Source organism: Pantherophis guttatus, chromosome 7, assembly GCF_059756535.1.
Source record: "Pantherophis guttatus breed Tessera chromosome 7, ASM5975653v1, whole genome shotgun sequence".
Classification (NCBI taxonomy): domain Eukaryota; kingdom Metazoa; phylum Chordata; class Lepidosauria; order Squamata; family Colubridae; genus Pantherophis; species Pantherophis guttatus.
The window spans coordinates 28950215-28974097 of NC_142069.1; the positions used below are offsets into that span (position 1 = coordinate 28950215).

The window sequence follows — 23883 nt, forward strand, 5'->3', positions numbered from 1 at the left end:
TTTTGACTCATGCAGTATACAGGTCTTCAATGGAAGGCAGGTTGGTAGTAATTGTTTTTTCTGCAGTTTTAATTTGATAGGATGATTGATATCCATTGTGTTTTAAGATCACTTTATTAGTTGTGTTATTATTTCTGATCAATTTGTAGGTTATTATTAAAGAACCTACCCATGCAAAACTAGTTCAACTAGAAAATATATCCAGCCCTATTTACAACCCCTCTTCAAATATGAATGTGTGTGTAAACACTAAAATATCAACACTGAGAACCATTTCCCACTTACCTTCACATTGAAGAGTGCTACTGTAAACACAGCTGCAAGTTGAAGACAGTTGAACACGTTTAAAAATACAATAAGGAACTGGTGGAACAAAATATCTTCACTTAATTGATGCAATTAATTAAGGAAGTTACTTATGCATGAAAGAGAATTCTATGGTTATGATGTCATCACAGAGAAATCTCTTAAGAAATCTCAGTTCTGATTTCCAACAATCACAGGGCCTAAAGCAGAGCTCCGGAATCCAGCTATACTTTGCTTACTAGGAACATATGGCCCAACTGTTGTAGCTGAATTTTGAGAAAGAAAACTGTTGGAAATCTTAAAATACACAGAGAAGAAATTATTAACCTATTATCTCTTTCTTTAGGCAACTGAATGTTCCTGAGTCTTGAGATAATGGATAATTCATGGCTTAAAATAAATTCAAGTCATAGAACAAAGAACATAGAATAACAGGTTTGGACCTTGGAGGTCTTCTAGTCCAACCTCCTGTTCGATTAGGAGATCTTCTATCGGTCCAGGCAAATGGTTGTCCAATCTCTTTTTGAAAACTTTCAGTGATGGAGCATCCTCAACTTCTAGAACCCTAACTGCTCTTTTTTGTGACAGCCACTCAGTACTGGAAGATAGCTATCATGACCCTCCTAATCCTTCTCTTTGATAGGCACTTATCTTTGTTGCTGTTCTCTGCACTGTTTCTAGACTAGAGCCTCAACATCTTTTTTGTATTGTGGTGATCAGAACTGGAACTGGTACTATTTAACTAGAACCAGTTAAGCTAAGTTGTTCATATACCAATAACCATCAGTCATTGTTATAGTCCCTTATTTTACATGTTCTTGTTTATTTCTTGAAACCAACAGTCCATTCACAGTTAACTCATAGGACTCCTCTGTTTTCCCAAACAGGGTATTCAATATCTGGTTGAACACAAGATACTCTCCTTAGATGCACATGAAGTTGCTAAATTTCTTTACCAGGGAGAAGGACTCAATAAAACAGCCATAGGAGATTACCTGGGACAAAGGTAAGTGCATTGTCAGTGAATAAACACATCTATGTTTCACTTCTGGCCTTCAGGCCACAGAGGAAAATATGCTTGGTGGGTGGGGGAAAAAAACCATGTCTCTCATCTTGCTCCTGTTCTCCTGCCAGGGATCCACTGAATCTCCAAGTTCTCCAGGCTTTTGTAGAATGTCACCAGTTTGCCAATCTCAATCTTGTTCAAGCACTACGGTAAGTTCCAAAACATGCAAAGTAACTTAAAGATTGAGGCTAGGTGCTAGATACTAAACTAATCAAGAAGAAAAGCAGCCTAGAACTAAGGAGAAATTTTCCAACAGTGAGAACAATTAACGAGTTGAACAGCTTGTTTTCAGAAGTTGTGGGTGCTCCATCACTGGAGGCTTTGAAGAAGAGTCTGGACAACCCCTTGTTTGGAATAGTACAGGGTCTCCTGCTTGAGCAGGGGGTTGGACTAGAAGACCTTCAAGATCCCTTCTAACTCTGTTATTCTATGGCTCTCTTTTGAGCTTGATGCTCATTTTTCTTCTCTAGAGGGGAACCAACTGAGATGCTGCCAATGTGAATGAAATGGAGACATTCTCTCATGCACTTACGTGGTTTTTGTTCCACTTCTATGCATATATATGTAGATAAATTCCAGCCTTGCTATGCAAAACCAGTAAGGATTCAAGACTCTGCCATTGTGAAAAATGATTCTAAATTTGTGGCATGGAAGAGAAATCCATCCAATAGTTTAGCACTTGGCTGTGTTCACACAAGATGGTTACTGAGCTTGTATCATAACTTGAACCAGAAGCTATCCAAATGGCTCAAGTACACAAAATAAGTAACTAAGCCATGAAACCTAACCCAGTTTTTAGTCTGTTGTGGAAATGTAGCTTCTAGTTTCATAACTGAACTGGTTATACATCTTAGATCAGTGTTTCTCAACCTTGGTAGCTTGAAGATGGGTGGACTTCAACTCCCAGAATCCCCCAGCCAGTGCTGCTTCTGGGATTCTGGGAGTTGAAGTCCACCCATCTTCAAGCTTCCAAGGTTGAGAAACACTGTCTTAGATGAACACAGCTGCTTTGTATGAAGAAAATCCTAGGTCACATGTGTGAAGTCGCAATTCTAACTCGCACTTCAGTTTGTTGCAAAAAGAAAGGATTGTACTCTTCCTTTCAACCAACTCAAAATATCTATGCAATTAATAAATCATCAGATGAAAATCATTACCAGAAATAGTAGAATTGTTAATTTAATTATTAATTAGAATTTTAAGACCACCTAACTCCTCAGTGACTCTGGGTAATTTATATGTAACAGAGACATATAAAATAAAAGACAAAAAAATAAATGCATATAAAAGAGGAAATGTCCTCACCAGAAAAACAACACTGGGTTCCAACAACTGACCTTTACCAAGGCTTAGGAGACTAACCATGCTTTCAGTAATGTCTGAAACATCATAAGGGTAAAATTTCTATTTTCTATGACATTTTCTGACAGAAGATTCTGAATATATGGTTTTCTTTACAGGCAGTTTTTGTGGAGCTTCCGTTTGCCTGGAGAAGCCCAGAAGATTGACCGTATGATGGAAGCCTTTGCCAATTGGTATTGTCAGTGTAACCCAGGCATTTTTCAGTCAACAGGTGAATGGATGGATGGAGATATTTATTTAGGATACTAAAACACTAGTCCTAATAGGGTGGATAGAGATGCCTGTCTGATTTCAATCTGTGCTTCAAATCAATGTGTCTATACTATTTCTGTATTATCTACTAATTTTCAAGCCCAAGATCTAGCTGCTTCAGTTAATGCATATTTTCTGCACTGCCTTTCAACTCATCGAGTGGCTCAGTGGATTAAAAAATGCTGGAGGTGGTCAATACTCCAGTGGTTTAAGTCCTACTACTGTAAGATAAACTGAGCTCCCATCACTTGCCTCAGCTTCTGCAACCTACTGTGTTTCCCCCAAAATAAGACCCAGTCTTATTTTCTTTTGGGCTCTGAAATAAGCACTAGGGCTTATTTTTGGGAATGTCTTATTTTGAGTGCTGCCGCCGCAAGGTGAGTGGGTGGAGCTGCCCCATGCACCCCGCACCCCATTCCATCTGGTTACTCACGGTGCTGCTGACACAAGGTGACGTGAAGCAGGGGGTGGAGCTACCCCACGTACACACCAGCTTACCTCAGGGCCCCCGCAGCCAGGCCAACCATGCTCTGACAACTGCCTTGCCTCGTGGCACCGACCCACTTCTTCTTCTGGCACTGGTGTAGCATCGGAGCAGGAAGCTGAGTGATGTGTTGGTGCTGTGGCTGCAAGGCGAGGCAGTTGTCAGGATGTGGATGGCCTGGCTGTGGGTGCCCCGAGGTAAGCCAGGTGTGTGTGTGTGTGTGTGTGTGTGTGTGTGTGTGGAGCAGCACCTCACCTCATGGCTGCAGCATTGGTGCATCACTCAACCTCCTGTTCCGGTGCTGTGCTGGTGTCAGAAGAAGTGGGCCATCAGCCACATGGGTTCCTGCTGCATATGGCTGCTGGTGTTGCTGCTGTGAGGCAGTTGTTGGGGTGTGGATGGCCTGGCTGTGGGGGCCCTGAGGTAAGCTGGTGTGTACGTGGGGTAGCTCCACCCCCTGCTTCACGTCACCTTGTGTCAGCAGCACCGTGAGTAACCAGATGGAATGGACAGACAGCCGGCTACACAGGTGCTTAAGTAGGGCTTATTTTGGAGATAGGGCTTATATTGGGTACATGCACAGAAAACATTCATAGCGCTTATTTTCTGAATAGGTCTTATTTTCAGGGAAACATGGTAGCAGTTCAAAAGCATGTAAATGTGAGTAGATAAATAGGTACCACTTCTGTGGGAAGGTAATAGTTTTCCATGTTTTGCTGTACACTTCATGCTGTGGTGTGATGTCATGCTGGCCACATGATCCACAGAAATGTCTTTGGACAGTGCTGGCTCAATGGCTTAATGAAATGGAGATGAGCACCACTCCTAAAGTCTGCTTTGATCAGCAGAGCAAAACCCGTAGGGATTCCATTACCTTACTTTCAATTCATTGTTAAGGAGTAATTAAAAGCAACAAACAAGATAAGGATAACACTGATCACATCCTGATAAGTATTAACATGGAAGAGTATGTTCTGCACCCCTACAATAAAAAGGACTTCCTGAAAATTATACAAGCCATTAAGGAACTAAAGGCAAAAATTATTAGGTGCCAAGATGGACAGAGAATACCTGTGATAGCACAATATCTTTGAAAAGGGTTAGAACCTACTGTTACTGTTTTACTTATTTAGGTAAAGTTAGAAATGTTAAAAACTAAAGCATTAGTTAAGCATTAGAATTAAGAATTTGTTATGAATGACGAGAAATATATTGTAAATAAAATGAAGGGGACAAGTAATAAATTGGAATAATATAAAGAGAAATAAGGGGAAATTGTGAATAATAAAGAAAGATCATCACGAAATCGCTGTAAAAAGAATATTCATATATATGTTGTATGTCTTGTATTGTTGTTTTATGTTATAATAAATAATAAATAAAGAAAAAAAAAGAAAAATATAGAGTTAATAGCTGACTAGTGGGTTTAGGGATTTTTCTTTCTCATTTTTCCTTTCCTCCAACCACTTGTACCATTTATGCCAAATCTTGTAATATTCTGTGTCCTCCTTTTCTTTAAGTTCTTTTATTAATCTGTCCATCTCGGCACATTCCAAGATTTTTTTAATTAACTCTTCATCTGTTGGTATTTTTTTTCCCCAATACCTAAGATAGCACAATATCTTTGAAAAGGGTTAGAACCTACTGTTACTGTTTTACTTATTTACATTTACTATGGCTGCCAACTCCAGAAGATTCTGGGCTGTTTTAAGATTATATATATAAAATTTTACTTAAGCTATATCTTTCAGAAACCCACTAGTCAGCTATTAACTCTAGATTTTTCTTTGTCAGATGCCTGCTACATCCTTTCATTCTCAGTCATCATGTTGAATACCAGCCTCCACAATCCAAATGTCAAAGATAAGCCTCCATTTGAGCGGTTCATGTCCATGAACAGAGGCATCAATAATGGAGCAGATCTTCAAGAAGTGCTTCTGAAGGTAAAGTAAAAAATAAACTAAAAATGTCATCTCTTTTACTGATATAAACACACCTTTGCTAAAAGATTTCTGGTGGTTTTAATGGTTGTGTACACTTCAGAAATGCAGTTATCCCCAGCATACTCATGGAGTGATAGGAGAATTTGCTTAATTGTATCTACAAATAGCATTGTTTGCTAAGAAAAAACAAATTACTGTGAGCATATTAGACATACACTGTCATAAGTCTAAAGAAGATACACTAATTTATTGCCAAGTACCCCAAAGAGCTAGGTTGATTGTCACAGTTTGTAGACCAGGTTGGCAACTTTTAATTACATTAAATCCTAACAAATGAAAGGAGAACGTGAGATGAGACACAAAAGAAAATCATCACATATTCAAGTAAAGAATTCCATCCAGATGATCTTAGTTTTTAAAAAAAACTTTGTCAGATTTGGATGGAACATTAAGAAAGTACAAGGGTGTAGGCTAGATAAGGAATTTAAAAAAAAACTTGGAAAAATCAATGTCAAACCACTTCTGAATTGTTGCTGAGAAGATGACATTGGATGTGTCCATATAATCACTAGGATTTGTAGCTTGCGGTAATATTTGTATCTATTCTACGATCCCTAAACTAGATAGGGATATTCAAATTATTTTGTGGTGCATTGATAGCACAGAATGATGTATATATAATAGATATTCTGATATGTATGGTATATGCAACTATATACAATGTAGGCAACCATACATTGTAAATGTACATATTACCCGTTATAATGCATACTTCTGCAGTAGTATTACAGGTAGTCTTCAACTTACAACCACAACTGAGCCCCACATTTTTGTTGCTAAGTGAGACAGTAAATTTTGCCCCATTTCATGTGGCACCTTTCATGCCACAGTTGTTAAGTGAATCACTTAACAAGTTGCTGTTAAGTGAATCACTGTTGTTAAGTGGGAGCCCCAGCCCTGTGGAATGAACTGCCCCCGGAAATACATAAGATCTCCGACCTCCGGGTGTTTCGCTGCGCACTGAAGACCCTGTTGTTCTGCCAGGCAGGGCTATCAACATAATAATTTTAAATTGGGGTATTTTAAATTTTTGGGGTTTTAAATCGTCCAAATCTATTTAATTATTTTAATTTTTAATTATTGTTGTGTCCTGTATTTTTAAATTGGCTGTACACCGCCCTGAGTCCTTCGGGAGAAGGGCGGTATAGAAATAAAATTATTATTATTATTATTATTAAGTGAATCACTGCACTTGTTAAGTTAGTAGCAATAGCACTTAGACTTATATACCGCTTTACAGTGCTTTACAGCCTTCTCTAAGCGGTTTACGGCGTCAGAATATTGCCCCCAGCAATCTGGGTCCTCATTTTACCCACCTCAGAAGGATGGAAGGCTGAGTCAATCTTGAGGCTGGTGAGATTTGAACTGCCAAATTGCAGGCAGCCGGCAGTCAGCAGAAGTAGCCTGCAGTACTGCACTCTAACCACTGTGCCACCGTGATCAACTATATGAAAAACAAACAGAATCATACTTGATAGCCATAAATGAACATGACCATTTGCATCTATATATAACCTTTCGCTTTTCTATTGAATGTGAGCGAGTGTTGGAATTATACAGTCCTTTTCATTTTATTTCTTCCAGTACTCAGGCTCTTAAACAGGGTTTCATAGCATGTTTGATTTGTACTATAGAGCTACAAGTTTTTTCTGTAAAAGTTTGCAAATCTGTACAAATTCAGTATCGGCTTTCAAAAATTAACTTGAAACACTCCTATGCAACTTTGCGTAGGAATCCGAAATTACTTTGTGAGTAAAAGCGGAGCTTTCTGAGTGAGCGATTTCAGGAAGTTGCAGGAACATTACATAACATATGACATCATATCCCAGTAGCCCAATGTTATTACTTCATTGGATGAGAAATCACTTTTAAAAACCCCGGAAACCTAGCAATAAGTTATATGCACATACGCAGAATTTATGGTTCTTAAAATGGAAATATACTTCCTGAGCATATATGTGTGTGCTTATCTTCATTTTAAAAAACTTTTTCCTGAAAACTGACTGGACAAATTCTTGCAGTTTTCTTGGCAAGATTTCAGAATTGGGTGCCATCCTATGGCTATGAGTGACTGGCCCAAAATCACCAAACTGACTTTGTGTCTTAGACAGGACTAGAACTCACAATCTCCTGATTTGTAGCCTGATACCTTAACCACCCCACCAAACTGACTCTCGAGCATAGAGTGAATTAATTTCTGTAGTGATGAAATGCTCTTTTCTTTCACTTTTCATTCATTTGTTTCAACTTACTCATTAGGACTAAATTGGTGGGGTTTATGTGATTCACAGCATATGCTTTATGATTGTGGTTTCAAATTAGATTGAGAGGAACGGCAGGAAAACATAGTTTCATTACAGGAAGTGATACACACACACACATACGTAAAGAGAGAACCGATAGAATGAAGTGGTTTAGCTAATTTCCTTCATTTTTTTAAAAAAAAGAAAATTGCAGAACATATCTCTATCTCATTTTGATGGATGAAGAAGTTTGTTTAGACTCCACTGTATCAGTGGTAACACTAGATGTCCGGTGATTCAGTCAAAACTGTATGTGTACTCCTAACAACACAACTATATTACGTATGTTTAGAGACTTAGGTTGGTTTGGTCGATATTTGGGATGGCGAACCTATGGCATGCATTTCAGAGGTAACACACAGAGCCCTCTCTGTGGGCACGTGCGCCGTTGCCAGCTGGTCTTCTGGTTTCCAGGGTGCACGTGCGTGCCAGCCAGCTGGTCTTTGTGGGTGCTAGAGCACTGGAAAATGGCCAATAACAGGCCGTTTTTCAGGTCGAAAAACAGCCTAAAAATGGCCAAAAAACAAGCATTCGTGCACCAGCCAGCTGGTTTTCAGGTTTCCAGTACTCCAGCATACACGAAGACCAGCTGGCCGGCACACATGCGCATGTGGGAAATGCAAAGACCAGCTGGCACATGCACCCAGCCAGCTGATCTTTGGGTTTCCGGTGTTCCGGGGTGTCACATGCACACACGTTCCAGTTTTGGCACTTGGTGCCAAAATGGTTTGCCATCACTGGTCTATATGGTTAATCTTAAGAAAGAGCAAATTGCCAGTTAATAAACAGAAAGGACTGTCCATTGAAAGGACTGATTCCAGATCCAGTCAAGGTTCAGAGCAATCAAAAGGAACAGGTGGCCTGGGAAGGGAGACGCTCTACCTGACGCCTATTCAAATCAGGAGGCCTATTACTGCACCAGATAAATAAATACATTGACCTGGTACACCGAATATTAAAGCTCATCACGATTTTCCCTTGCTTTCTCTTCTTCTTTTCCCTGGCAGAATTTATTTGAGAGTATCAAAAACGAACCCTTTTCCATCCCAGAGGACGACGGAAATGATCTCACCCACACTTTCTTCAACCCTAGTCGGGAAGGCTGGCTCCTCAAGCTAGGTAACCTGCTTGTAATTTGCTAATAAGAAGAAAAGAAAACAACCCTTGTTCCTGACTTCTACTCAAATTTAAATCTTTTTGCAAGGAAAAGGGTTGTGTTCATATGGTAGCAGAGGACTGCAGCAGCAGAAATCAGCTAGCCAGCTTTCAGCTATGGGGCGAGAATGACCCCTGGTGTTTGGCTCTGGTATATATTTCTCTAGAGACTCCTGCAAATGGCACAAGGCCATAACAGAGTGGCTGGTTTTTTTGCTCCTCACTTGGCCTGGGTAACTTGACTGGCATCATTTAATGGGCTGGAGGAAAGCCACCTGGAGAGCCAGTTGCTGAGGACACTTTTTCAAAGGATAAATTGAAAGCTATGTGGCTCTGTTGACAGGCGTTCCAGGCGTGCATAATAAACAGAATTTATGAACAGGAGATTTGAACCGGAATTGTCAAGAACCAATAATTTAACCAATAATTTGTACAGCAGCTCACCATTCAAAGAGAGATGATTTAATGAAATGCTCTTTTCTTTCCTTTCTCATCCATATACTTTGTTTCACTAATTCATCAACCTGCTTATTAGGATTAAGCCGGTGAGGCTTATTTCTGATTAACAGTGCACTCGTCTTCCTGGCTGCTCTTTGAAGTCCTCCTCTGTGCTCTTTAAAAGTATAAATCAAAAGCCGTAAAGAAAGGATAAAGTATTTTGGCTCCAATTGAATCAGATCCATAAGCTTCCTGGGGCAAAGTCCCAATTTTACTTAAACATCATCTCTCCCTTCTTCTTTCACCGAGAAGCCAAGCGATACTGTGAAACCTTTGCCATTCCATAGCTTTTTAAAAGAGAAATAAATGTACAGGTAGTCCTAGACCAGGGCTGTCAAAATTGCGGCCTTCAGGCCGGATGCATCATGCGCTGGCCACGCCCATGCCCGGTTTAGCGAAGGGGAAAAAAGTCCCAATATGTCACATGATGACTCTGTGATGCCGTGAGTTTGACACCCCTGTCCTAGACTTACTACCATAAGTCAGAGTTTCTGTTGCTAAACAAACTGTTTGTCAAGAACTGACCTATTTCATGACCTTTTTTTGCCATGGTTAAACAAATCACTTCAGTTGTTAAATGAATCCAGCTTCCCCATTGATTATGTTTGTCGAAAGCTGTCTGTAAATGATGATTATAATGATGATCACATGACCCTGGGATCCTGCATGGGATGCTGCAATTGTTATTAATGCCCAAATTTTGATCACATGACCATGGGGATTCTGCAATGGTTCTAAGTGAGAAGACCGGCCATTTTCTCATTGCCATTGTAACTTCAAGTGATCGCTAAAAGAATGATTGCAGGCCAATAACTACTATTGTATCTCAAGAAAGCAATTTTGAATGTTCGACTTGTGAAACTTTTCAAGTGCTGGTTCTCTAACACAGTGTCATCTTCAATATCACTATGGGAACTGGATGACATCTAGGGGAGAAAAAAAGGGGATTTGGGAGATAGGCTTGGAGGGCCTTTGGTGAAGGGGTGAAATCTAAAATTTGTTTTACCGGTTCTGTGGGCGTGGCTTGGTGGGGAGGGTGTAATGTGACTGGGTGGGCATGGCCAATTTTTTTTTAACTTTTAAAACCATTTTTTCTACAACCTCTTCGGCGAAGAGGCTGTAAAAAAATGCTTTCAAAAGGCTCTGACGATCCCAGCTGAGTTGCCTGATCGGCAGAGACTTTTTTTTCTTTTAAATGCCTCTGCCGATCAAGCAACTCAGCTTGGATCGTCAGAGGCATTTAAAAGAAAAAAAGGGCTGAGCTGCGCGTTCATCAGAGGCTTTTTTTTTTTACTTTTAAAAGCATTTTTTCGGCCAAAGAGGTTGTAGAAAAAATGCTTTTAAAAGTAAAAAAAAAAGCATCTGATGATTGTGCGACTCAGCTGGGCATGGGGGATGGGCAGGGATTTTTGCTGCCGATTCTCCGAACCACCCGCCTCCATCGCTACCGGATCGAGCGATCCGGTCTGAACCAGGAGCATTTCACTCCTGCTTTGGTGCCATTTTATCATGTGAATCATCTCCCTGGAGGTAGTACAGGTAGTCTTTGATTTACAACAGTTCTCTTACTGATAGTTTGAAGTTACAGCTCCAAAAAAGTGACTTATGACCATTTTTCATACTTATGACCACAGCAGCGTCCCCTTGGTCACATGATTTATATTCAGATGCTTGACAACTGACTCACATTTATGACGGATGCAGAGTCCCAGGGTCATGTGATCACCTTTTGCAACCTTCTGACGAGCAAATTCAACAGGGAAACTAGATTGACTTAACAACCATGTTACTAATTTAACAACTGCAGTGATTCACTTAACAAATGGGGCAAGAAAAGTTGTTAAATGGGGCAAGACTCACTTAACAAATTTCTCACTTAGCAATATAATTTTTGGGCTCAATTGTGGTTATAAGTTGAGAACTACCTATGTCAAATAATATTTGGCCCTTGAGATGGATATTTTTCCTCTGTTCCTGCCCTAAATCAACACCCTGGTTAAAAAAAAAAACTAGCATAAATAAGCTGAAAAAATTATCTTTACAGCAACAAGAGCTTCAGGTTTAGATGATGGACCTAGAAACAAGTTTTATACGTTGTGCCATGAAATGTAGGCTATTATAGGGTAGAATTCTAATTTCATCTCTTTTAATCAGGAGTAGGCAAACTCCCTTTCCTGGATAGGAAGGCTCTCCGCTTGGTCCCTCATGTCCTGGTCATCTCCTGTCTGGACTATTTCCACCGACTCTATATGGGGCCACCCTTGAAAAGTATCAGAAGCTTCAGCTGGTACAAAATGTGGCTGCAAGAGCTATACTGGATGGCCCTGGAAGAGCACATGTAACACCCAATGCTCCGCAAACTACATTGGGTGCCAGTTGCTTCTAGGTCCAATTCAAAGTGTTGGTTATGACCTGTAAAGCACTACATAACATGGGGCCAGGCTATCTAAGGAACTGGCTTCATCCCATTATTTATTTATTATTATTATTAATCATATTTCTATGCCGCCCACTCTCTGAGGACTCTGGGCAGCTTACAACAATCGACAGTATACTAAATACCATATGCCCCCAACAATCTGGGTCCTCATTTTACCCACCTCGGAAGGATGGAAGGCTGAGTCAACCTTGAGCTGGTGAGATTTGATCTGCTGATCTGCTGAACTAGCAGTCAGCTGAAGTAGCTGCAGTACAGCACTCTAACCACTGTGCCACCTCGGCTCTTACATAGGTTGCAGATTCCATCACTTAAAGAATTCCTACTGGTGGGCTCTAAGAAGAGAACTTTCTCTGCCATTGCTCCCTGTCCTATGGAAAATCCTTCCACACCGGAGGTGAGGGAGACTCCCACTCTCCTGGCTGTCAGGCCTGGAAGCCATCTTTTGTATTGGGCCTTCAGACCTGCCACAGTTACTACTGTATGGAGCATGAGTGATATATAGCCATAATAACATTCTTTTCTCAGAGGTTCAAGGACATCTTGCCCTGCACCTGGGAGGCTAGAACTGGGAGGCATCTTCAGTTGGGACGGTGCTTTGAATTGACCATATGATGGATTTATGGGTTCTGGGCACGGACTTGAACTTTCCTTTGGGTGGGGAAACCCTGGAAGTTTTCAGATTCAGGTTTCCCCAGATGTGCCAATATGACATCTCTAATAAAATGTGACTTTGAGGAAACTCAACCCTCGGAGTTTTCTTTCGTTGGGAGTGTAACTTAGAACCCTGACACTGGCCTTCTGAAACAGGGTTAAAATATGGCTCTGCAGCCTTGTTTGGGGAGCTCAAAGGAGCACATAGTTGTGGCATGTATTCAGTGGTGAAATGTAAAAATTTTTACTACCGGTTCTGTGGGTGTGGCTTGGTGGGGGGGAGGTAATGTGACTGGTTGGGCGTGGCCAACTTTTTTTTTTTTTACTTTTAAAAGCATTTTTTCTACAACCTTAAGAGGTTGCAGAAAAAAATGCTTTTAAAAGTCTCTGACGATCAGGCAACTCAGAGGCTTTTAAAGGCATTTTTTTTCCTACAACTTCTTTGGCCGAAGAGGTTGTAGAAAAAATGCTTTTAAAACCCTCTGATGATCCCAGCTGAGCCCTGCGATCATCATTGTTTGTTCGTTAATTCATATTGAGATAGATAGATAGTACCTCACATTTTTATGGATGTGTGATAAGAAGCTTTACCACTATATATCTAAAAAAAAACCCTAATTAGCTCATTTCATTCTCTTTTTGTTCCAGGAGGCAGAGTGAAGACCTGGAAACGCCGCTGGTTCATTCTGACAGATAATTGCCTCTACTATTTTGAATACACCACGGTAAGAGCATCCTCAGGGATGATCTTCGATGTATAAGATTTCTTGGCTAGAAACTAGAGCTTAGGTGAATCAAAAGATTGTCCAAGTTCCACGTTGACTGCTCTGTTGAGCCATAGCTGTATTCAGGAAGAGTAAGGAGGAAAGCCTGACTTTATCCTGCTGATATATTCCAGCAGAAGTCTTCCAGCTTTATGGTCTTTCACATTACTACACCAGTGATGGAATTCAATTTTTTTTACTACCTACCGGTTCTGTGGGCGTGGCATGGCTTGGTGGGCGTGGCTTGGTGGGCATGGCAGGGGAAGGATACTGCAAACTCTCCATTCCCACCCCACTCCAGGGGAAGGATACTACAAAATCCCCATTCCCTCTCCACTCCTGGGGCCAGCAAGAGATAGTATTTGCTGGTTCTCCAAACTACTCAAAATTTCCACTACCAGTTCTCCAGAACCTGTCAGAACCTGCTGAATAGCACCCCTGTACCACACCTCATGTTTGGTTATGCCTGGTTCACAACTTCTGGTTGTAGAGGTAAGCAATCAACATGAGAAAAAATTGATGAAAGGATGCTGAATCCTTCATGACACTGAGATGATGGTTTCAGTGCATGGTGAGGTGAATGAATATCTGTGTTCTGACCCAGCTCCCCAAACACGACACGCCCTCTGAATTTAACTCAAAGATTCCTTTATTAGGAGCGCCAGCAGCCCCGGCAAAAAGTTTCTCTCTCACCACAGGCGAACAAGTCCGTCCAGCCGGAAGATGAATAGTTGTCTGCCACATCTATTCATCTCCACCCCTTGCCTTTTATCCCCAGAGCTAGGGTGGGGCTTCGCTAGCAGTGTTGGCTCTTCTGTCCCAAGGCCCATAGATTTACCCTGCTCTCCTCTTCTCTGCCTTCTGTGCATCCACACGTCAGGCACTGGACCCAACTGTTCTTCCTCTTCCTCATCAGCCACCTCCAGACCTGGGGGCTGTTGACTCTCCATCTGAGGGCTGACGGATGGCCCAGGCTCCACCCCCCACACACACTCTTTCTCTTTCTGCCAGCTCCATTCCCTCTTCCCCCTCGGAGCTCTCAGGTTGCCTGATGATGACCTGACTCCCATGCCTCCTCCTCCTTTGATTCAGCTTCTGGAGGGGCCGGTGTCCAACAGGCCACAACAATCTGATTGTATTTGCAGAAGGCTCTGTAGCTCTTCAAAATTATATGGGGGAATGTGTATCACCTGCCGATCACATTCTCATTTACTTTGTCTTTCTGGAATAAATTCTTCCCCTGATTCTTTTCTAAAGCAGAAGTTGTATGACTTGGTTTGTCATTCCTTGGTACACACACACACACACACACACACACACACGTGTGTGGGTGTAGCATGTGTATATGTGTGTTATGTATGTGTATGACTAGATATACACTTTCTTTTGAGAGCAGGCAATAGAATTTCATTCTTAATGTGTGCTAGTGTGCCCACAGTACAAAATGGCAATAAAGATTAATCTTAATCTTAATTCCAAACTCTTAAAAAATCATTTATTCTGCTTCCCATTCCAGCTATAGGGCTTTTTGTAAGATGACAATTCTTTCTTTTTTTTCTTTTTTTTTTTTTTTGCTAAACTGGAATCCCATGCAAGAAAAAGGAATTAAGTCTTCTACCAGACATGTTGAAATGGAGACTTAAGATTTACATTAATTTCACTGATATTATGTGCACAGTGGGACAATTCACTTATGATTTCTGCTGTTTACTAGGACAAAGAGCCTCTAGGGATTATCCCACTGGAAAACCTATCAGTCCGACCAGTAGATGATCCCAAGAAACCAGTAAGTCATTGCTGTTGGGTTTGTAAAACATGCTAGATTGGGCTAAAATAAGTTAATTTCTGCTTCAGTGTATTGCAGGAACAATTTTATTAGATGCAGCCATAGCACCTATTATATTTTTATTGTAATTTTGTGTTTTAACTGTTGTTAATTTTTTATTATGTTTTTATCACAAAAATAAAAATATAATCAGTATAATACAAATATATAAATAGTATGTGAAAACAAGATCATTATGTTAAATATATGTTTTATTTGTTTGGGCATAGCATGATATGGAAATTCAACAAATACGTTTTATTATTTCATGTTTACAATTTAGTGTGTTATATGAACCATTTAATTCTCTGAATTGTAAAAATTTACTTGCTTCCTTTTTTGGGTTGTGCCCCCTCCCCCACATAAATTTCTTCTTTAGAAGTTAGTCATGACCATGAAATCTATGGAATCCAGTCCCTAAATTCCCTTTGTTCCTGTGTTGTACATTGTTGATTTAGAATTCCAATATATCATAGATCATTGCTGGAGGTTTTCAAAAAAAGTTTGGCTATCCTTTTGTCTGAGATGTAGAAGTTCTCCTGCCTTGGGCAGGGATTTGGACTAGATCCCTTGCATCCTTATGATGACTCTATGCTTCTGTGTTTCTTCTTTTTGTGGAGCCACCTTTAGTCCACCATTTCCTCATCTGGAAGTCCAATTTTATGGCTTTTTTTACAAGTCTACCAAGCATGATAAAAACGAACCTTTTAAAATTAAACCCCTCTGCAACCAGTTGTTCTCTTGAATTCATTTTATATTCTCCATGTTTTTGTTCGAACAGCTCTCAATAGGTTAACAATTTCTCTCTACCTGCTGTTTCTTTCTTATGAAATGCTTCTTGTGCTGAGACCCATAAACAGGCACCGTCTGTTTTTATATCTATTCCGTATTTTCAATACGGAGCTTCTAAGACAATGTTTTGTGAAATCTACATTAAAATTGTCTTTCAAAAGACGAGATGAAGCCCTTTGTTTCAATGTTTGGACTCCTCAAGGACCCAAAATATACAGACTTCACAGAGGTCAGGATGATCTCATCAGAAAACTCCACTAGAGAAAAACTGGTTACCAGTTCAGAAGCCAGTTTCCTACCTTGTCTACTAGTGTATTTATCAGAATGGAAGGGAGAGGAAATTTTGTCAATTATTCATAATGCCATATGCCATGCTGGAAAATTATTAAAGGAGTAGACCAAGTTAAAACAGCTAAACTGCCTTACAAAGCTGATATCAGATCCATTAACTTCTTGCATATCATTTGGATGGATAATCCTAATGAGACCAAATGGCTGATTCTTGCCAAGGACCAGTTAAGTATGATCAAAAACAAATTCCTGGCCAGTATTTTCCTTTCATTAAATAGCTGACACTATGCCAAGCTTACACAGGCTTACTCACTGGGAGTTGCTTCAAAAAAAAAAAATCAGCATAAGATTGGTGGTATAACATGGACCTATTCCCAGTTCACAAGCATTCTGAAGATCTGGGATTCAAGTGAAATCTCAACTATGGCCTTTTCCACAAAATCAGTTTTTCTGTATCCCAAATCTTCAAAATCTAATTAAAAATGGACTCAACATAGGATCCGGGCTGTTCAGATCTATTCAGATAAGTATCCAATGAATACAAGCTTATTTATATGTTGATGCCTCGTCCTTCTATCCCTTCACTCTTTGATTTGATTACTTCTTTATTTTCAACAAATCAAAAACCAAGGTTAGAAAACAGGAGCAAAACCTAATGTCTATTCATGGACTATAAAATACACATGTACCATAGTTTGCCGGTCCAGCAGTAATCAATTGATCTATTTAAGATGCTTATTTTCTGCTTTTCCTTGTACGGTCTCAGGTGGCTAATACAAGAATGGTAAAATGCAATTAAAACTGGGGCATGCTGAAATCCATCAAATGACTAATGGAAGAGAAGGAAAGCGCAGGAGGAAAACAGAGAGGGGAAAGTGCTTGAGCAGAGGACTCCTTCATGTAATATCTTCCATGATTTAGCATTTTATTGGAACTGAATCTAATTAGCTCCCAATATCCTCTTATAATGTACATTTTAAAATAAATGTTGGTATTTTATGGTTGGGGGTGGTCTAGGAACTATGCTGCATCATTTGGAGAAATGCAAAATTCTCATTTTGTAACATAATAATTGCAATAACTAACTGCATTCCATTCTGCATATTAGTCCATAAGTGGCGGACTAGGTGAAATCAGTTGGAATACATAAATCCACATGTAAATGAAACAAGTGTGCAAAATAGCATCCTCTTCCAGATGTATTGAATTAGCAGCCCTATCATCCCCAGCTATCCAGGTCAAGGTAAATGAAAGTCCTTTAGGATCTTTGTCCTGGGTCATAGAGAGATCCAGGATGTTTCTCACCAAAGCACAAAAGAGATGTGCACATCCATATCAAATATTGGAGAGAGTAGTATTGTTGATTCTAACTATTTTCCACCTAGAGGTCCAGGATGCTTCTCACCTACAGCACAAAAGAGATGTATCCATATCAGATATTGGAGAGAGTAGCATTGTTGATTCTCACTGCTTTCTACCTTTTTCCTCTCAGAATTGCTTTGAGCTCTTCAATGCAAACTGCAAAGGGCAGAAGATCAAAGCTTGCAAGACTGATGGGGATGGAAGGGTGGTTGAAGGCAAGCACCAATCCTATAAGATCTCTGCAGCCTCCCAGGAGGACCGTGACCTGTGGATTGAAGCCATACAGTAAGGAGGAAAGGCTGTCATTCTTTGGTGGGATAACAATGATGTGGAAAAGAAGGCCCCAGAAGGAGAGAGTTCAGTAATAAGGAATATCACAATATTTTAGTATGGGCTTAACAGAGGCACATATCATCATTTCATGAAACGGCTCTTCTGTGAGATATTGCATTTGAAATTTTGCATTATTCTCTCTGGTGTTTTTGACTTCCTATGCAATCATCAAGTAAGAAACATGCATGCATTAATCACTTGACCGCATTTACTTTTGAGGTCTCCTCCCCACAAATTATGACACAAGAGGGATACTTTTGGTGATGAAATTTGCCAAGGAGTGAGAAGAGATAGGGTCACTTCATCCTATAAATCAAAGAAAAGAGAGTTCTGACAAACATTTCAAAAATTGATAAAAAATATCCACTTAACTACCAAAAACTGGGAGGGAATAATGTTTTATATTCCTTTCAGCAGTACTCTCTTTCTTATTTCCTACTTTCATTGCCATGATCATTTTAAGTATGAGAAGAACTCTCTAAACCAGGGGTGAAATGCTACCAGTTCATACTGATTTGAGAGAACCGGTAGCAGCGGTGGTGGGTGGTTCAGTGAACTGGTAGCGGTGGTAGCGCAAGGCTCCGTCCACCCACCCGGACATCATTACTTCCTGGTTTTAACCAGGAAGTAAACTGTTTTTGACCCTCTGCACATGCGCAGAGGTTTTAAAATTGCATGTGATGCTCATGCACACTTCTGAACCAGTAGGCAAGGTAAGTAGATTTCACCCCTGTTCTAACCCAGTATCCAACTTTTTAGGGTAACCACTGAGGTTCCCTAGAAAGAATATGAAGGCCATTGTCAAGCCCTCCTGCCTGTATAATTTCAATGACACATGACCTCTAAACATGGAAGATGTTGGAAGTACATAGAAGCATGGAAATACATAGCTATCACATTGCTTTTCCCAGCTTCAGGCTTAAAGATTTCGCTGTGTTCTGTGAAGGAGGCAATCAGTGCTTTGCTAACAGCCAAATCTTAATATTTTTTCTATTTTTCTTTATTTTAGAACCAGCATCACTAGAGATCCTTTCTATGACTTGGTTGCTGCTCGTAAGAAAAAAGTTACCAGCAAAAAATGAACCTTCTGGCTTGTACCACCTTGTTTGGTGGATGATTAACACCAAGAAAATATTTATTTGAAGTCTGTAATGGCAAAATTCCTCAACCATCTCTGAGACAGACAAGAGAATGAAAGGATGATCAGTGGCCTGCTTCCATTTTCTAGAGTCAGCGTATGCAGAATCAGAAACTGGTACAGGAATTCTTTCTGCACAGAAAACAAGCACAGATTTCTGAGTAAATGGAGCAGGATATAGTTGTGTGCATGTGCCTAGGTATGGATGATGGAAACCAGGGAATGGTTTCAACAATATTTTAATACCTGTAAGACTAGATTTTTCTACATTGACACCTGCCTACTCTGACTCACTGTCTTGAGGTTTCTTGAATAATGATGCTATCTGAGATAAATTTACTTGGAATAATAGGATGAAGGACAAAGTGAACTAATAGACTCAAGAGATGCTGTGAAACCTGGCCAGAATAAACACATATTACTGTGTGGCTGAGCTTGGCAAATGGCTGGTTTGGAGCTGGGAATTATTGCCAAGTTGATGGTAATCCTGAATGTTAGTTTTTTTTTAGGACAGAATCTTCCAGCCAAAGTCAGGCTCTAAACAATAATCAATGCAATGAGTTGTTAGTTCCTATGTTCTTTGAGTTGGCTGGTGTCTGCTCATCAGTGTTGGAACAGTTGAAAAGTGTGTTTACAGATGGATAATTGTTTACTTCTCTTCTCTTCTGAAACATTCATTAGCCTAGAGGATCAAAAGCTAGTTTTGTTTTTGTTTTTTTGCTTTGGAAGACTTACATTCAAATTCCATCTTGACCATAGTGATCGTGGGAAAATTGTTTCCTTCTCGTCTGAATTTTTCATCTATACAATGAGTTCTGTAAAATAATAACATTTGTTTAACGTGGTTATGAAGAACTGGATTGTTGTAAGAATGATGCCTGCATGCTAATGAGTAGTACGATATTTTTGTTTAAGGAGATGTAAAGAGTTGCTTGTTATTAAAATACACTCCCATATGCACACTTAGCCAGAATTCGGGTGTGTTGTTTTCCACACTGATACAAACAGATGGAGAAATAACTGTTTTTCTTTTCAAATGAAAAAAATGAAAAACATCTTGAGGTCTTTTACACTTGTGGTTTTGTTTTTATTTTATCAACATAAAACAGAAGCAGGAGGTATGTTATGTGTCTCTATTGCTTTTCTTTTTTCTTATGAATCCCACTATACAATTTGGAAAAATACCAAAGATTTGTTAGATATGAAAAGTCTTAAATTCACCAAATGGCAACCCTATTCAAAGAAAGAAAATTCAGTCAAAGTAAGAAAGTCCAGCTTGGATGGCCCAACAAATAGCTTGATATAAAATAGCTTATAATATTAACATTGACAGGTTTGGAAGCTGATGGCATTCAAAGATATAGAAGATGTACTCTTATTCAGAATAAGGAATATACATGGCAAAAAAAGATCCAATTTTGAGTCTTATCCGGCACTCCTAAAGTATATCATCTGAACTAATTCACTGGAAAGATCCAATCTGACTTTAATCCATGATTTTAAGTGGATCCTGAGAGAAGAGAGCTCTTCTTGCATAGAGATTGTATAGTATGTATAGTTCTAGTACATGGAAGAAACATGTGCTCATTTGTTTTAATTGTTACAGAATAAAATGAGATTTGCAGGAAAGCTATACATGTAATGGATGAATTAAATAAGATCACTATCAAAATAATTCATATAGGGGGATTGAATTAATATCCTTTAAATTTGATTTCTTTATTTAGAAAAGTGCCTACAATTCTGTCATTTTAGGAATAGAATAATTCCTAAATTATTCAGAGTAAGTGGTTACTCTGGTGGGAAACATCCAAAATTCTCAGATTAGGTTGAGAGATATTTTGCAAAAAGGAGAGTGTTCTGAGGAACCCAAAAGTGCTTTTTCAAAGGACAACTGGACTTTCTTTTTCCTTGAAGATGTTTTGGTTCTCATGCAAGAAGTTTCTTCAGAACTGAAAAAGCTTCTTGGATGAGAAGCGAACTATCTTCAAGGAAAAACAAAGCCCAGTTGCCTTTTGAAAAAACACTTTTGAGACAACCATGACCTGGATGACTGAGAAACTCCATAGACATAGCACTTTGAAGAATGGTGATGCCCTCCCTGAATGTAGTAGAGCTGATTTGTGGGGATTAAGGTAAAAATATAAGACATGAACCCATCATGGGTTAGTTCATGCATAGCTGAAAGGACCAAACAGCAATGAGGGGACAAACAATGAATGCCAGCTGCTGGCCTGTGAGTGAAATGTTTATCTGAATTTGAATATTTTGGAGAATGAATATGTAAAGCATTGTATGATTCAGAAACATTGGATGTAGTGTAATACTGGAACAATGGGAGAATATGTGGATGAAAGGCCTAAAATTTACACTAAATTACAATTTAAAAGAAAAAAATTATAAGATGATGTATCTTTGGTATTTAACACCAGATAAATTGTCAAGAATGTATAAAGGTATTTCAAATGAATGGAAATGTAAAGGTAAAGAAGAGGACTGTTATCCTTTATGGTGGGTATGTGATAAAGCAAAGAAATATTGGAGTAGGATTCACATCTTAATACAGAAGATTCTCAAAGTGAATATAAAGATAAAACCAGAAACTTTTATTCTGGGTTTAATGGAAAAAGACTTGGGGGAAAAAATGGAACTTTGATGTTATGTTGACGGCAGCAATATTACTTTATGCACAAAAATGGAAGGACACTTTGATGCCTACAATGGAAGAATGGTTGCAAAAGCTGATGGATTTAGCAGAGACAGCCAAATTGACTGCTTTGATTAAAGAAAAAAATACAATTACTTTTGTTTCTACTTGGAAACCACTTCTCAACTTTGTGCTTGAGGTGGGAAAAAATGAAACTTTGATTTTGGGTTTTACCAATTAATAGGTTTATTGTTATAGAAATGACTTGTTTATAATATTATTATGTAAAAGTTGAAGCTTGACATTACTATCTTATTTTACTGCACCAAAGGGAGTTGGAAGTCAATGCTTTCTTTCTTTTTTCCCCTTGCCCTACAGTTTTCCCTTCCATTTTCCCTCCCCTATTTTCCTACTATTTTCTTTTATATTTTTGTATTATATATTATAAACTAATAAAAATGGAAAAGCATAAACATTTTTTAAAAAATAATATTTTATACCTACCTAGTTTAGAAACCTTTCACAATTTGTTTTTTAAGATCAGGGATGAGAGGAATGCTAGCATGTCTAGTGTGATCCTTTGGCTCACACTCAGAAATTAGTGTGATCCTAATTTCTCATGTTAAAATTGGAGATACATGAACTGATTTCCCCAGATTATTGGGAATATGTATAATAGAAAGACTGTGACTTTAACAAGCAACTCCAAACAAATTATAGATAACGTTGAATATAATCAAGGTTTGATGCTGGTAGCAATTCCACAGCTATGCAGGAAGAAGTGTATAAAGTGTACTTTTTTGGAATAATATCAGTAGTAGTAGCACTGAGCTATTATAATTCTGAAATACAGTCTGAAAATGTGTGAATACCAGAGTAGAAATAAAGATTTATTGATGCCAATCTATGCAGAATCACTTTCTGTTCTAGCACCCTCTGTTTTAGCTAATATATAATCTATTCTAGTTTCTATTGTTATATTTACTTGTTACTTGAATTATTTATGCATTATTATTCTTATGAATTAATTAGATTACTTTGTCTTTTTAATTGCAGTAATTACCTTGTCCTGTAAGTACTATACTATACTGTACTATAAATTAGTATTTAAACAAACATTTAGTGCAAAATTCAGGCTGTGGTGACCTCTGCATTTCTTTGCTGTTCTTTAAGCTGGGCAAGACAGAACAATCCAAAAGAGGAATTGTGGGTGCTATGCTATTTGCATAATGTATAGATGGTAGCTAAATTTAGAAGGTGGATTACTTATGTGCATGGTGATTGTAATAATGAATTACAGCTAGGAAATGAGCAACTCCTTTTTTCTTGAGTATGAAAGAGCAGTGACTATTCCACATCTTGCTTTTTCTTTCTGCAGATAATCTTGCCTCTTTTATCTCCAGTTGTGGTTCTTCTTTCTCTCTTTTCTTCCTGAAGAGGGCTCTGTGCACAAGGAAATTCAGACACCAAGTTCTTTTTTCTTCTTTGGCACTGCAACAGGGCAGGTGAATTAATTCCAGCAGGCACAGCGAATAGATATTACAGTCAAATCACGTGCCAGCACAGGAGATGAATGTGAAGGTTTTCCTTGAATGAGGCACCTGTGTTGTTCTTCCTTTTTGCTAATGGTGACAATCCTCAAGGAGTTTGCTTATTTATTTATTTATTTAGTTGACTAGCATGTATCATACATCTCCCCGTGGAATGAGGATGAAGAAATATCTTTGGGGGAAAAAGGCAACTTTGAACAGAAAATGGAAATAAATTACCAAATATTCTGAAAAGATTATACATGCCAGGAGCTTTCTAACCAATTTAGCTCACAACAGAAACTCCAAGAAAGGCTTGGCCTGTACCACCTGTTCAAATACTTGAGGATGTGCAAAGAGAATAAATGTTCAGGTAGTACAAAATAATTCCAGCTGGATTTCTTCCCAGATCTCCTAGATAGGCTACTTTAGAGCTTCTTCCAGATGAGATGAAATCTATTTCTAGTCATTCCCTCCACAATGTTTCCTCAGTAAAATGAATAAATCCCTTCAACATGACAATATATTATTTTTAAGCCTTTAAGAACATCATGTCAGGCAAAAATTCAGTCATGTGAAGTTCTTGGTGTATTTTGAATTTGCTTGTTTGCTTGCAGACACATTTCATTACCCAACTAGGTAACAACATTAGTGTAACTGAATATGAGGTGTGCTGCAATGC

The 23883-nt window shown here is 39.0% G+C and overlaps 1 protein-coding gene across 2 annotated transcripts in view; it reads left to right on the forward strand.

The window, feature by feature from the left end:
• The window catches only part of CYTH4 (cytohesin 4), a 42535-nt gene extending 19960 nt beyond the window's left edge, over nt 1-22575 (forward strand). For both annotated transcript variants that reach the window (XM_034403029.3, XM_087873859.1), the window contains exons 5-13: nt 1194-1312; nt 1441-1521; nt 2833-2945; nt 5265-5413; nt 8784-8895; nt 13169-13245; nt 14999-15070; nt 17685-17839; nt 18897-22575. In XM_034403029.3, the coding sequence (XP_034258920.1) occupies nt 1194-1312; nt 1441-1521; nt 2833-2945; nt 5265-5413; nt 8784-8895; nt 13169-13245; nt 14999-15070; nt 17685-17839; nt 18897-18969 (951 nt within the window). In that variant the 3' untranslated portion in view covers nt 18970-22575. The remainder of the gene's footprint in view (nt 1-1193; nt 1313-1440; nt 1522-2832; nt 2946-5264; nt 5414-8783; nt 8896-13168; nt 13246-14998; nt 15071-17684; nt 17840-18896) is intronic.
• The last annotated feature ends 1308 nt before the right edge of the window (nt 22576-23883 follow it).